This window comes from Strigops habroptila, chromosome 1, assembly GCF_004027225.2.
Source record: "Strigops habroptila isolate Jane chromosome 1, bStrHab1.2.pri, whole genome shotgun sequence".
NCBI lineage: Eukaryota > Metazoa > Chordata > Aves > Psittaciformes > Psittacidae > Strigops > Strigops habroptila.
This window is the reverse complement of record NC_044277.2, coordinates 123,523,614-123,539,044: the sequence shown is the minus strand read 5'-3', so window position 1 is coordinate 123,539,044 and position 15,431 is coordinate 123,523,614. Positions and strand designations below refer to the sequence as shown.

General features: G+C 38.6%; 1 protein-coding gene across 2 annotated transcripts in view; it reads left to right on the top strand.

The window, feature by feature from the left end:
• SLC25A13 (solute carrier family 25 member 13) overlaps nucleotides 1-15,431 on the top strand; it is a 101,110-nt gene that overhangs the window by 31,996 nt on the left and 53,683 nt on the right. For both annotated transcript variants that reach the window (XM_030488454.1, XM_030488444.2), the window contains one exon: nucleotides 2,594-2,709. In XM_030488454.1, the coding sequence (XP_030344314.1) occupies nucleotides 2,594-2,709 (116 nt within the window). The remainder of the gene's footprint in view (nucleotides 1-2,593; nucleotides 2,710-15,431) is intronic.

Genomic DNA, 15,431 nt, shown 5'->3' with positions numbered 1-15,431 from the left:
ATGAATACGTCGTTGTTAGAATAGATCTGTTGGGAATCACTAGCAGGCTAGTCTACTTAGGGAGCAAAAATACAATAAGAAGAAAATAGCTGGTTTAATTAACATGTAAAAATTGGGTTAATTTGAATTCAGCTGGCACAGCAGATATTAATGTCTCTTCTTTAACAGTCTGGCTAGAACCACGCAATTTGTACACTTTTAATCTTCCTAGTACTATGAATAATGGTTTTTAAAAATGGATATGGGGTTATTTTATCTGGCTTATTAGCAGGGGTTATTACTTGCAAGTGCTGACAAAGAACGCTTCTACCAGTATAAAATCTTGTAGTAGTGTTAATAAAAAGAGTTTTAATCAAATCCAGGCCTAATAATATAGAAGATATTCTTAGCATGGTGCTGAGATTCTGTTCGGATAGGTGCTTTATCTTTTCTGTGCTTTCATGGCTGTGTTGGGGTCTGTTGGTAAGGACATATGCTGATTGTTGTTCCACACAAAATGCAGCTTTATCAAAATGGGGTTGGCAGATATTTTACATTTTTAATTCTAAACAATCCTATTCTAGAGTCTTGTTGCTTGCTGTCTGTTTTGTTCTTTCTGTGTGTGGGCTTTATAGTCTTTGGGACAGAAGAACTCTGTGCTTTGTATCTGTTTGCTGTGGTGGAAGTTGTCAGGTATGTAACCAATAATAATGGGTGAGCTTTTATAACCTGTAAGTCACATAGTAACAATAAATATGCGTAAATGCAAAACTAAGTAGCTTGTGATATATTAGTTTAAAATTGAAGAAATGTTGTATCTTTTAAAATTTTTTTTGGCTTAGGAGAGATGGAAGTTTTCTTCCATTTAAAGACAGAGTATCTGTATTCTGTGTCTTAGCAGTGGGGAGTACTGAGAGTTGCCAAGGAGTTTAAAATAAATGACTCAATGGCCTGCCCTTGTGCTAACGTGCATATGTAGCAAGTCACTGTTGTCTTTACTAGTAAAGCTTAAGGCATGCTTATATGTTTACTGACATCATGAATTGGGAGTTTAATATTAAGAATACCTAAGGAGGTTTCTTTTTATTTATTTCTCACACTACATAATAACCTCTGGTCGCAAGTTCCCAGAGCTAATTATTTGTTAGACTATTTCTGACTCTACATGTGCTTTTGTTTACTTTTATTTAGTGCATATATATTGAGGGAGGTAAAGTAGAACAGCTTTTTGGCCTTTTCTGTGCCATGCTTTTTTTTTAACACCCTCTTTTGTTCATCATCTCATGTTTTCATGTTCTTCACGGAAATCAGCCTCTGTTACCCTGTGGCTGTTTGGCTGCTGACTTACAGCAAGCACACTTCTGTGTGACTTGAAATTAATTCCCTTAAGACAGGGAGTCTGGAAATTGCTGTGTAGTCATGGGTCATCATAACTTGATGGAGTGAATGCCTTTTCCAACCTATTCAAACACTTTGTTCTTCCGTGTTACTGCATACTGAATTGAAGAGCCAGCTGCAGCGGGTTTTTTTGAGTCAAAGTTCTAAGGATAGGGTTAGTTTCTAATAAAAATGTTTTGTGTGTGTTTCCTGACATTTGTTACACTGAATTTTGTGCTTCTCAGAAATAAAACTTTGTTCCGAAGCTACTGCCATTCAAACCCATTAAAGCTATGCGCTTGCTACACTGACATAAAGCAGCCGAGAGAGAGGGCAATCTTAAACCTCCCAGACTGCCAGCAGGCCCTGCAGCCACACATTTGAAGATGTTTTTAAGCTCTACAACCTAGACATTAAAGAAGTAGCGAAACAGAAGAATGGTTGGCTTTTGCCTTTTTAAGAATAGGAGTTTGATCTGCATTTGAACTTTTGGGTGTGACTCTGAGAAATTAGAACTGCTCAGGGTCTTTGCTGTATCAAATCTTCTGCTGGAAGCAATGCCAAGTTGTCTAGTTACGTATTTTTGCTTATAACTAACTTAAGGAAGGGCACCTCTGCTTTTATCTGTGCTCTGCTACTGTGCTCGTGTATTGGGAACCTGGCTGTAACAATGAATTTGAATAAAGTGCTCTTGGCTGAGAAAGAACGTGCAGACTACTGCTTGAAATTTGTGACTCAACATGCAGGACTAGAGGGCTATGATGGATGACTAATAAGTTTCTAGCAAACAGATAACACATTGCGATCAGTTCCTTCTGAAGTGAGTGGCAGCATGTAGGTCTTGAATGGATTTGCTTCCAAAAGCCTTAAGTACTGAGTCTTGAGGGAAGTTACTCATATCTTTATTGGGTGTGGAGGGAGGTAGGCTCCCCCAGAGGGCAGTTCAGTTAGACGTGAAAGCTGAGGTGAGTAGCCACGGTGAGCACTTTGCTTATTTTATGTTCTGTTGTGACTTGCTGAGAGGAATAGTTCTGTGTTCAACAAAGTCATTTCCATCTAGTGATATAAAGGCCTCCTGACAGCATTGATGATAGGGCATTTTAGGATAAATCTTAATCCCTATTGTGCACATTCTAGTTGTGGTCTTACTTCTTTTGTATAATCTATGCTATATTGTATTTCATTTTTCTGCAAGCAAGTGGTTTCATAGCTCTTGTTTTTTTCCTTCATCACGTAGGTTGATATCCTTTCAAGAGTTCGTGGCATTTGAATCAGTCCTGTGTGCTCCAGATGCATTGTTCATAGTAGCCTTTCAGCTGTTTGACAAGACTGGCAAAGGAGAAGTTACTTTTGGTAAGATTGTTCTTAAATGTGCATTCTTAATTTAAAAATCCCTACTTACGCCAAAATCTATTTCACCTTCTGTTACTGTAGAAAACACAGTGATTGGTAGGGGAACTACACTAGTGCCAAGCAACTTTCTGGCTAAGCTTTTTTAATAATTTACATGCGCACAGTATGAAGTCAAGGTCATCGTCATCTTCATGGTTTTCTTTGGAGAGCTGGTCACTTCTCTTCCCCAGCATGCTTGTGCAGGTCTTCAGAACAGCAGTGAAAGGTGACTATAGGAAGTGATTGTAAAACCGCAAGAAAGTTGCCAGAATACTTGGGTGAATGTTGAGTCTGAAATTACCATGAATTATTTTCTGTTTAAATTGGCTATATTTCAAGCTGGCTTCCTTTTAGGGCTTAAAACTTTCTTCTGTGAGATTTTACGGTAACAAATTCTTTATTAGCCACCTCCCCAACCCCGAAAATTCAGCTGTGCATTGGAAGTGTGGGGTTTGCACTTACAACATGGGAAATACGCCAATTTAAAAACTTGATTATGGGGACTGTTTATTTCTAGATACCGTAAAGACAGCTCTTGATACCTGGAGGACTGTCCGCCACCTGTATGATGATAGGGGCCATTCTGTTTGGAAGAAGGATTCACAAATTAGCAGTTTTGAGTAACTTCAGACATTGAGATTGCACTTCAAAAAGTAGGAAGGATTTTTTTATCCCTAAGCACCTACACTGAACAGAATTGCTGTTTCTAACCTGCTATATTTGGACACGGTTATCCATATGTCTTGTTAGTTGGTTGTTAAACAGTTTTAAATAAAAGGAAAGTTAGGTGACTTTGGCTCTTTTGTCTCTCTGAAAAGTGTGGTTCACATGTCCTTTGCCTTTTGCTGGTATTCACCGCATGTTTTATGCTCAGCTAAAGAAGCTTTTACCATTTGAACTGACGAGATCCCTTTACCATTGCTCGAAGCTTCATTGTATTCCATCTACCATTTCCAAAATCTGTATTTGAAGTTGTGGCTGGTGAGAAGACTTGCTGTCTCTTCTTGCGTCTGTTTAGGTTTCTCATTATTTTGGTTGTGGGTTGAGGTTTATGAAAGATGTGCTTTTTGCGTGCAGTATTACTTGTTAGAACAGCTTTTTAAAAATGACTGTGGATGCTAAAAGATTTGAAAGAATTTCAGGAAAACGTTCGGCTGATCATAACCTTGATGAAGGAAGTATTTTATGCCTAACAGTCATGTATATGGACAGAGAGGCAACGAGAGATGGCATGCTTTTAAATCAGAAGGGCGCACATATTTGCAGAGGTTTTGTTCCAGTGCAGACAAACCAGGGTTCCTGGAATGCCTGTGATGTGCAGGTTCTTGTCTGCGTCAGAGCCTCCGGTTGCTTGGAGCGCTCGTTAATAATCTAGGAAGAACTGTAGTCGTTTGATCTGAATGCTGAATCAGTCCGACTTAACTTTTTAACTCTTGGCATTCTTGTTCGTATTTTCCCCACTGGCAAATGCTTCCCTTGGGGTTCGACACTGATTCAAGGGATTTGTTTGGCATTTGAGGTCCGTTGAAGTCCTTCTAGTGATGAGAGAAACTCCTATGCCAGGCTATATTTAAAGTATTTGAAAGAGGAGACATGCCAACATTGGCAAAACCTCAGATAGCTTTTTTTAATTCCTTCCTCTCCCCCTTTAAAAGCATAAATGCATTTGTAACTTCTGTATAGTACCTTGTAACTACCACCCCAGCAAACGCCTGGAGTGGGGAGGATGTGAGAGCTGTCTCACTGTTGTGCATTCTCAGCAGAAGCAGTTGACCTTTAGACAAAGCTAGTTTCCATTTTCTGTCACTGAAAAAATGCTTTCCTCCCTCATTATGAACCCCCCCCCAGTATTTTCACGAATAAATTATTACAATACTATCCTGTAACTTTGCCGCTCAGTGCCTCAGTCATGCGTCTTTGAGGTTAATTATGAGATCTTTTTCCATTGACTTGAATGAGAGTGGGATCAAGTCCTTATCAGGGTTAGGAGACTTAAATAGGGGTTTTGTATACTGTGGAATTACAGTGTGAAAGGAACAGAAGAAAGGGAAAAGGATCGTTTTTCACTATACTGCTGTTAAGTGTAGTATCTCAAGGATCCCATTATAAGTCTGTATCTCATTTTATTGTTGCAGAGAAACAGCATGGCTTCTCTGTGCAGTCATTGTTTTCCTGTATACTGAGATAACGGTACAAATATTTTAGCTTGTACCAAACGGAATATAGGGCTTCCCAGCTGTGAACTTCACATTCTCTACTCAGCAAATAATCCAAATCTTATTGTTCCACAGGTGCACTTAACTTGGCACCTTTGTAAAACATTAATAATGGGCTTAATGTCAATGAGCTATTACACTGAATGCCACATCAGGCTGTGGATATTTAGAGAAATGTTCTGGATAAAGAAGTTCCACTATTTAATTCTTTGTACTTACATTTCATTGAACATGCTTCACTTACATTATCTTCTGGGTTGGAAGTGCCTTTGCTTTCTAGCCGTATGTTAACATCTCTGCAATTTGAAATGTTTCATTTTTTTCAAGTTGCAAGTTAACTGTACCTGGTTCTTTGACAGAGCTAGCATCTATTGAAAAGGGCTGATCCGCAAGTGGTGTGGGTATGTGGGGGAGGGTGGGAAGTATTTCCAGTTTATTGCTTTTCAAAGTGAATGAAATGGCCACTAGTAAATTAGTGGCCAGTGGCTGATTGAGACTACACCTGGCTGCTGCATCATGTCGTAGATTTACCTGCTGCTGAAGTGTCAAAGCTTTGACAGTTTGCAAGGAGTTAAAGCTCTCAGCAGGAAAGCGAGAGGAAGTTTAGCTGGCTTTTAAATTCGAGGCAAAGAGCAAACCATTGCTTCTTACCGTTGAGTGTTGACAGGCACATAAAAGCTGATAATGTAAGTCCAGGGGTTTAAGAGACTTAGTAGAGTTGCTTTTTTGTCGTATGACTGTATTTTAATGCCTCATTAAAGAAGCAGAACCCTTTGAAATTCTTTACTAGATAGCATTTAAAAAAAGGTGAGATGGTTGGGTAAAACTGTCAGTGTTTAAAAACTAAGTCATCTTAACCTCCACCTCTAATTTCCAATGGGTAAATGAAATCATGGAAGCTAACAGTTCTGAGCCGTGAATAAGGCAGCGGTGATATCCAGGGACTGGGACTTTCCTATTCTTACATCAGTTCTTACAGCCCCAGTGAACGGCAAAACAAGTGTTGTCCATGTTGGTTTTGCTCACAGAGAAAGGAAAGGCATAAAAAGAGATGTGATTGCCTGAGTCTGTGCTACCAACTGGAGTGGAAGTGGAACCTGGCATTAAAAATTTTCTTTCTGGTTTGTTTTAAAGTAAAATTTCCAAGCAGACAGAAATTCTTGCTCTTGTATTTACAAAATGTAACTGTGGTAGAGTGTGTGTTCTTCTGGTTTTGGTTTTGTTGGTTTTTTTTTAAAGGATCTCTAATTCAACCTGAGGCCTTTTCAAAATGGTTGCTGTGCTGTGCTGTGCTGATTTGAGAAATATGAGTATGCTGTAAAGCAAGCTGGTCCTTTAATTAAAAAAAAAAAAAAGGCAAAACAAAACCCCCCAAACCCAGCAAAAACTGAAGGGAATGGGGATCCCCAAACCAAAATTGTTGTTTGTTTAGAGTAACATCTGCAGAATCCAGCAACGTATTCTGCTTTAGTCTCAAAACAACTTTATTTACATGTAGACAGCAGCTATTGTGGGTCTCTGCCTCTGTAATTAATTGTATCAGTAGAGTTCTTAGATAAACACATTGATGAAGGATACATCTTACTAAGCACTCCTGTTTGCTTATTTGATACCTGGATTGCCTGAATACTTGTTTGTAAACTTTCTAACAGCTCATAGCACTTAACGGAGGTTTAAAAAGCTATACAGCTATTGTGATAAACTTCAGAGTTTTTCGTCTGTGACAACACTCTGATACTTACTCAGTATGCAAACAGTTATTACAGGAGTCTCACAATTGCTTTCCTGACCAAAGGATTAGGTTCAGGCTATGTGAGCTAGTTCTTGCTTTTATTAGAGAGGATTATTTATTTTATGCTTTGCCCTGTAATTGCTTGGTATGACTTGGCTCTTCTTATGGGATCTGTAATTCCTTTTTTTTTTTTTCTTCTTGCACAACACCTACATTAGTAATGCCCAGCCTGGTACATTCAATACCATGCAGAACAAGGAAAAGCTAGATCTGAACTACCAAAATAAATTGCTGAGGCTGTAAGCTTTGATCACTTGATGAATTGCAATATTCAGCATTTTTTTAGTGAAATTTCCGTTGCTGGTTGAAATTGGTTAGAAACTATTTGTAGCTAGTGATCTGTTAGCTTACAGCTATACAGTGAAACATTTGTTAGTTTATAAATGAGAGTTGCCTAGATATGATTATCCCAACAGCAACATTACAAATGCAAAATTTGTTTAGTCTCTGATATTTGTTGTTGTTTGTACTGGATTTCACACAAATAATGGCCAGTTTTAATTAAAAGAGGATTAAAGGTAGACATTTTACTGTATTTATTCTCTTCTCTACTATTTTGAATAATTCCATTTCTAGACACATGTCGATTGGGCAAGTTTGTTTTGTTTTGGTTCTTTTTTTTTCTTATAACTAAAATGTTATGTAACCAAGCAGACTTTCATGAAGGCATCTTAAGTAAAACAAAGCCAGTTTAGTCACAAAGTCATCTGTCATTTTAAATAATAGGAGAAGCTCCATCCTTTTACACAGTCGTGTTTCAGTTGGTCTAGAAAATACAGCTGAGTTTTTTTGAATCTTGGTTTGTTCTTTGTTGTTGGGTTTGGTTTGTCTTTTTTTTTTTTTTTTTTTTTTAAATCAGAGTTGCCTACTGACAGACATCAGGCTGAAGGCTGGGCAAGTCTCTTGATCATTACCAAAACCCAAGGAATGATCATAGAATCATCAGACAGTTCAGGCTGGTAGGGACTGTGGCAGCCATCAGGCTCAAGCCCTTGCAGGGCCATTGGGACCAGCTTGCTCTGGGGGGGGCAAGATCAAAACAAGGTTTTAAATATCTCAGAGGATGGAGATTCAGTGGCCTCTATGATCATCCTCCAGTGTTCGAGCACTGTTATAGTGAAGAATAATTTCCTGATGTCTAGTTGGGATTGCCCATGTTCCAGCTTGCATCCATTGCCTCTGGAGCATCTCCATTGCCACTGTGCATCTCCATCTTCCCTTCACTTTCCCATTGGGTAGTTGTAGACAGCAGTGAGGTCCTCCTTTAGCCCACCCTTCTCCAGGCAGAGAAAATCCCATACCATCAGCCTCTCCCTGCACATCGTGTGCATCAACCCCAAACTATCTTGTGTGGAGAAAATAGAAGCAGTATTTTATTTTAACAAGCCAGGTTATGCTGTTTACCTTGGTGGAAGTGGTCAGGGTTCTTTATTATTCTTCTTCAGGGCAAAAGGGGTAAATTTAGTTTTTATGCTCTCATGGGGCCTAGTGCCTTCCAAACCTGAGCCCTTTGGGCTTTGGCAGTTTGTTGCTCATTTCTAAGGAGGCCAGGATAGGTAATAAAGAAATGTAAGGCTGTTGCCAGTAAACTGAAATTATGGATATCTACAGCTCTAGTGGAAATATTTTTAAGGGATTGCATCTTGGAAAAATGATGAAAACCTTTTCTGTAAGCCAATTGTGTAATATTTATTCCATGTATAAATTAATGTTATTTCCCCTTATGTCCAAGGAGGACAGAAGAAGCAGACAAGCTCGGATCCAGAGTCTTAACTGCTGAGAGTGACAGTATTCTTGGAAGGAGCCTGCTTTTTTTTGTGGGGTATTTGCAGTGTTTTAGCAGAGGTAACAGAAGTGCTCGGGTATCTCAGTCAAAAATCAGAGCCAAGCTGAGTTGGGCAGTGTATGGATATGTCATGAGGAAGTGAATTCATAGTTTTTAGAACTGACAAGAGCACAGCCAACCAGAGAAGGGGGAAGGTAAGAGGATAAAAAAAACCATGATAACATTTTCAGCAGAGGGGTGAAACTTGAAGCTTATCATAGAAGGCACAAGGATGTTCTCTGTGATAATGTTTTCATTAACGTAAAATTAATCTGTAAGACTGCTCTGTACGTGCTGAAAAGTTTGGATAGGGCAATGAAGTTACAATCAAATGAATTTTTGTTCAGTAGCCAGTGCCTCTCTCCTAAAAGGGAATGAATGCATACTGAAGTTTTTGTTAGAATTCGTACTGCACTTTATGGTTTCCTGGGGGCTTTTGGGAGATTTTTTTGTTTTTATCATCTTTGAAGTCTACTTACGGCATCTGAAAATATTGGTTAGCAATACTGGTCTTAATCTCACCTCTGTGTACAGCAGGTGCTACGCAGTGTCTGTTGCTTCTTCCAGCCACAAAATGGATGTGGTTCCCATCTGAACGGAAGCAGCCCTTCTAAGTGAGAGACTCCAGCCTCCTGCTTCTCTGCCCTGCTGTGGCTGCCTCTAAGGGTGCTGGCACGCCTTTGGGGCTGTCACAGAACAGTCACTTTTCTGCCTGGAGATTGGTGACAAGTCAAGCAATTCGTTTTATGGGTACAGCTGAACAAGTATCGTAAGCTTTTGCTTTCCATTGGTGTGGTCCAGATGTTAGTATGTTACCTGGAGGTGAAAAAACACTGTTAATGCATCTATGTTTTGATATAGGTGGAGCTTTATTGCACTTCTTTAAATGATGAGTTTGTACTACAAAAAGAACCACCCTGGTTTCTGAAACTTTTAAAATGACTTATGATCTGTGTCTTCTGAGCAACTGAATGTAGATGCACACCAATTTCAGATTGGCATGCATGTGTTGTATGGTATCTTGTCAGAGATCAGAAGAACTGCTCAGAAGCTGTTCCAGTTCAGTGGGTCAAAAATGCACTTTTTATGAAAGGCTAACTGTAGATTTGCACGATTGACTATAATGGCTCCAATTTTAAAAGATAGAGGTAGTGAAGAGCACTTCCAGTTGGTGGGGTAATTCAAGAGTGCTACATGCTCAGATGGCTAAAATATTGTGCTTTCTGCTGCTACTTCATGCGTCTTAAAAAGAAAATATAGGTATGGAAAAGGTGAGGAAAAACCAATTTGAGAGTAAATTTCAACTATATGAGGTCACTCTTTGGTTAACAGTAGGCTGAGGGTTAGCCGTCTTTCAAACAGATGTATGTCCTGTTGGGGAAAAAAAAACAGCCCAACATGATTACGAGGCAGAATCTGGGGAGGAACCAGAAGCTTCCACATGAGAATATATTTAAATTGTGGCAGCAGCAGTATACCACTTTAAGCTTTATTTTTATTTTATTGTTTTTTCCCCATCCCATTTTCAAATTGTGCTGGAATTACAGATTAGGAGGTAAAAACTTCAGCAGGCCCTAAGAGCTAGGAAAGTGTTTTGTTATTACAAATTTTAATATGAAATTTCAGATAGCAAAATACACATAATTCTGCTGTGTGTGTAATTTAGTTTTCTAAATTGGAAAATCTGCTGTTACCTAGCAGTTAATGACTATTTTTTTCCAACATTTAGAATGCAGGATCTGATTTGATAAGCTGATAAAAGAAAACAAAACTGAGAACACGTTGGAAGTGCTCAAAGTGAAAATTACAGTTTAGGTAGGTTTGGAGGTAGATAGTTAGACATTTTAATTGAACTAAAATAGTTTTGTACTAATACAGTACTGTTGTGGGAGTACATTTTGTGGTGCATTTTGAAATTGAAGTATTTAAGTGGAGGAAAATGTATGTTAATGCTTTGCAAGAAATTGATTTATTATTTTTTTTAATACCATCTATCTAAGCAAAATAGCTGTTAAAGAAATAGAGCTCTCAAGTCTGTACTGGAGAGTAAAGTGTAAAGTTTAGGATAATTTCTTTGAGCCAGGAGTTTGCTTTTATCACTTTGCTAGGTGTATTAAACTGCTGTAGGAAACAATCCTGTGAATTCTGAAGTAAATTTGTATTCCTGGACAACTACTGTGCAGTTAGCCCCTGCCAGTGTAAAAAAAGGTGTTGAGTCAGTCTGGGCTCTGAAAGTCCAGTGTTTTTAACATCTCCATGATAGGAATAACAGAAATGAGTCCAGATGATGATTTCACTTACCCACATGGAAACAGGGGCATTGAATTTGATATGGCAGCTTTGGTTACACACAAGCAGCGCTGGCTTATGTTAAGCAGCGGAAACCCCTGCTTGTCCATTACAGTTCAGCACTCATCCACAGCTGGACTAGCTCAGTGTAGTTAAATTGGTTAAAATTACCATTTTTATTATTTGAGTTTAATTTTGTCTTTGGGGATTTTCTCTGAATTTGGAGTAACTAGTCCTATAAAAACATAAGCTACCACTTACACATGCGCACATATGTACACAAAATTATCAAATGAAGTGAATTACAGGGGCTTTTTTAGGTGTTTATATGCAAGTGTGTATGTGCAGCCACATTTTTCAGGTGCAGATGAAACTGGTATTGGTCTAAATGGATTGGGCGCACTGAGGGAGGGTTTTGCACTCTTTAGAATGAATCTGTTTTAAAACAGTAGCAGTACGACACAATAGAGTGCAGATAAATTGCACTGACCAGGGCTGCTATCTTTTTTCAAATCAACCCCCACCCTTCTTGTGTTGTGTAATACAGTCCCATTATCTTCAAATTATGTGCTCCGTTTCTACTCTGCCAGCTTCAGTTTGAGCATTCTACCAGATACTTTCCTCATAATATTTTAAGTAAGAAGGAACCTAATTAATTTCTCTCTCTCTGTTTCTCTCTCTCTCTTTCTCTTTCTCTCTCTTTCTTTTTTTCTCTCTCTCTCTCTCTTTCTCTCTCTCTCTTTTTTTCTCTCTTTATTTGTTTGTTTATTTATTTATTTATTTAAATTCAGAATTGCAGAATAGGTTGTGGTCCATGTTTCACAAGGACTTAAGAGTGTATGATTTCAGGGTTTCTCACCTGTGGAAAAAGGTGTCTGTGATAGTCGTTTGTGCTCTTGTTGCTTTGTTGAGGGAAGTTAGAGGGATGAGTACCTTTCCTTTGCAATCCTTAGTAATGAAGCTATTCCAATATGTTACTTAATTTACAGCATGGCCACTATAAAACTCTTTCAACCTGTTTCCTTGACAAAGATGCAGGGAGTTGAAGAAGGTGACTGTAGCACTTGTACTTCAAGAGTGTTGTACCTCGTCTGACTAAACAGGGATGAATGGACTACCCAAGCAACTATTTAGACTACCCGTCTTTCCACGTCTTAGCTGAGCAGATATGATCTCGACATATGTTTTCCAAAATAAAAAGTCATCATTATAGAACACTTAGTGCCAGACCATAGCATGATGGAAATAAACTAGCTGTGCACTTGATGTTCACAAGAGTGAATAAAAAACCCCATCAAAATAAAAACTCCAAACAAAAAAAAGCCAGCCCAAACCTTGGATAAACCCCAGTAATTCCAGTAAAGCAAGATAATACAAAATAAGCATTTTGAGTGTTTTTGACATATATATATGCATATGCCTCTGTACACATACGCTTTTGTACAAGTTTATTGTACTTCTTCTGTGGCCAGGAGCATCAAGGCCTGACTGCTCCACCATGCAGGTGAACCTCCAGCTGAGCAAGGGTGCCAATAGGCCAGGGCATGGGTACACATCTCACTGGCGAGGGGTGCAGTCCCACGCTACCTGAGCAAGGACAAAAGAACAGGTCTGGTGCAGTGACCAGGATCAGCCAGACAAGTCCACAGGGATGAGGCAGTTGCAATCTGAGGCTGGGAAGTCAAGTCAGGGGATTAGGGTCACTGAGATGCAGGCAAACCCTACAGCATGGCTCAAGCAAGGAGGATCAAGGACCTAAGATGAGGCTTTTCCTAGCTATTTCTCCTTCAGCTCTTCGCATGGACTCTGATTTCTCATGTTCATGGGTGGGTCATGGGGAAGAGGTTGCAGAACCTGGTGGTGCACTCAGGGTCATGAAGCATATGGAAAATGTGGAGTTGTTTTAAATGGACAATGAGGACCAAAGCCTGTGAAAATCATTCTGTTCTCATCTCCACTGAGCTTTAGGTCAGGTCTTGCTTCAGAGTTGGCAAGGTGCTGGGGTTTCCTAGTCACAGTGGTGAAACAGCTACTCATCAATAGTTTAACTTGACCAACTGGACTTCCTACTTTGCCTTTTTTCTGTGTAGAATTTATTTTAAATGACTTTATAAAAAATTGCACTTTTTATTATAGCCCTTTAAAGGAAACTGTTTCCAGAAGTGCTTAACCATTAACAAAATATGATTTTATAAAGGTACTACCTTTTGTCTGAGCAGAATGACAGGGATTTGCATATTCAGGTTTTAAAAACCTTATCTCTTTATACTAAAATATCTGTTCCACACTCATTGCATTAATTTTGCTTCATTTAATTCAAGTTGTAGCTATAATACTCATATGTTCCTCTTCAGGGCCTTAAGTGTGATGAATATGGAAGCAGTTACTTCCAGAAGGGTTTGAAAAAGTTATTGGTGCATGTGAAACACTTGTTAACTTGTGATAATTCATGTCTTTTCAAATTTGTCTTTTGTTTTCCTCTTTACAGAAGGTACCCTGTGTCCTTTATAGAAGTTACTATTGCCAATATCAGCAGGGTAGAATAATTTTTTCTCAAAGCCCAGGCTTTTGGTTCAGGTTTTCTATATCATGCACAAATCACTTATTGTGTAAAGGTATAACGTACATAAAATGTATAGAACATATGACTTGGTAGAAAAGAGCCTACGATGGCAGCTTTTCTGCAACACTGTTGCAGCTGTTTTGTAAGGGCAATGGGATTTTTGTAGATGATGATTTTTTTGTAGCTATACCTTGAGAGAGTATTAATTTTATTTGAGTTCATGATGACACTGCGTGAAAAACTTATGTACTTGCGCAAATATATAGCTTGAAAGAATTTCAGATGTAATAGATCAGATATTTATAGACTCTACCCATTAAAGGTTTTAGTAGCTTGTTCTGTCAAGTGACTTTCTTGAGTGTAAAATGTAGTGGGATAATGACTTTCAGTTTTTTCTTTTAAAATTTCAAATTTTCAAATACTTAATTCTCAGTTGGGGAATACTGGTGGTCTTTCTTGGGTCAAGAGTGCCTGTAGTTTTTCCAAAGCATGCATTATTTCTATTATAAATCTTAATCACAGTATGGAAATGTGCAGTATACTTGTTTGTACATTAAGCATTTAAGCATAAACAATCAGTACACTGGAGAGAAGAAAGCCCCCAGGACTCCAGACCAAATACCCACCACTGTAAACCAGCAGGGAGTTCACCTGGAGGGAAAACAGAACAACTTTTTTGTACAGCGATCAGAAACCTATGACAAGTTATCTGTTTCTTAATTAGAGGTAGCACAGAACAAACAATTATTTGTTTTAGAACCTTGCAATTTATTTTAAAACTGAGTTTCAAAGTTTAATTTTTTAAAAGATTGTCAGAAATGACAGCATGGATTTATAAAAATTAATATTTGAAATCTTCAGCCTGTTGTTTGTTTTGCTTTCCAACAGCTCGGGTTCAAGCAGTGCAACACAGAAATGGTTATATCTTTTGCTAGCATTTGATGTTGTGCTCCAGACACTGAAGCATTAATGTTTTGCCTTTTTAAATCTAAATCTGAAACATTAAACATTAAAATATGAATTCAAAAGCTTCCCTTGATAGAGTCATAGAATAGTTTTGGTTGGAAGGGACCTTCAAAGGTCATCTAGTCCCACCCCCCTGCAATGAGCAGGGACATCTTCAACTATATAAGATATTTTGTGGTTTGGGATCAAACCAGAGTTGCCCAGAGAGGTTGTGGAATCTCTGTTGTTGGAGATACTCAAACCTTAGACGGCCGTGGACCTGAACAGCCTGACCTGGTTGGACCTTCTTTGGCAGTAGGTTGGACCAGATGACATCCAGATGTCCTTTCCATCACAAATTATTCTGTAACTCTGTGAAACTGGTTCCTTTCAAAAAAGGTCTAAGCAAACAAAATAACTTCCGGCTACTGAAGGACATTGCTGTTTCTCTGTTTTACTGTGTTTAGTTCAGTGACTTGTGGGTAGCCGTGGAACTTCAGCTGCAGGTTTAAAGCAAAACTACTTTTTAAAATTGTCCATTTTTTATTTTAATACTGGACTTAGATAATTAGGAGATGATACTGTTAGAACTGAACAATAACTTTGAGTGAGTTCTAGTACATAATTGGATACCTTTTGATGGTTAAATCACAGGCTAAAATGATCTTTAATGTCTGAATCTGGCAATCTGACTACAGATGAGATTGAGTCAGTGACATTGTGGTAGATGAATGGGTGATGAGACCTAGCAAGGAAAGAGGAAAAACACTGTCCACTGAGCATGTGTAGGAGTTTGTGAACCAGAAATAGTTGCAAAAGGAAGTACAGAGTATGTGTAAAAAGACAGTGGCAAACAGGATACTGTGTCTCATGCCATCAAAGAATCAGTAGAAGCACAGCAGACAATCTTCCAGTTAGCTGCCTGCACTGTCTAATCCAACATGCACTTTGTCAAAAAAGCATCTGTTATTAGTTGCCAAGTCATACTGACATCAATATACAGTATGATTTTGAAAAGAACAAGTAGTGTAGGGAGTTCTCTTACTGTTGTGC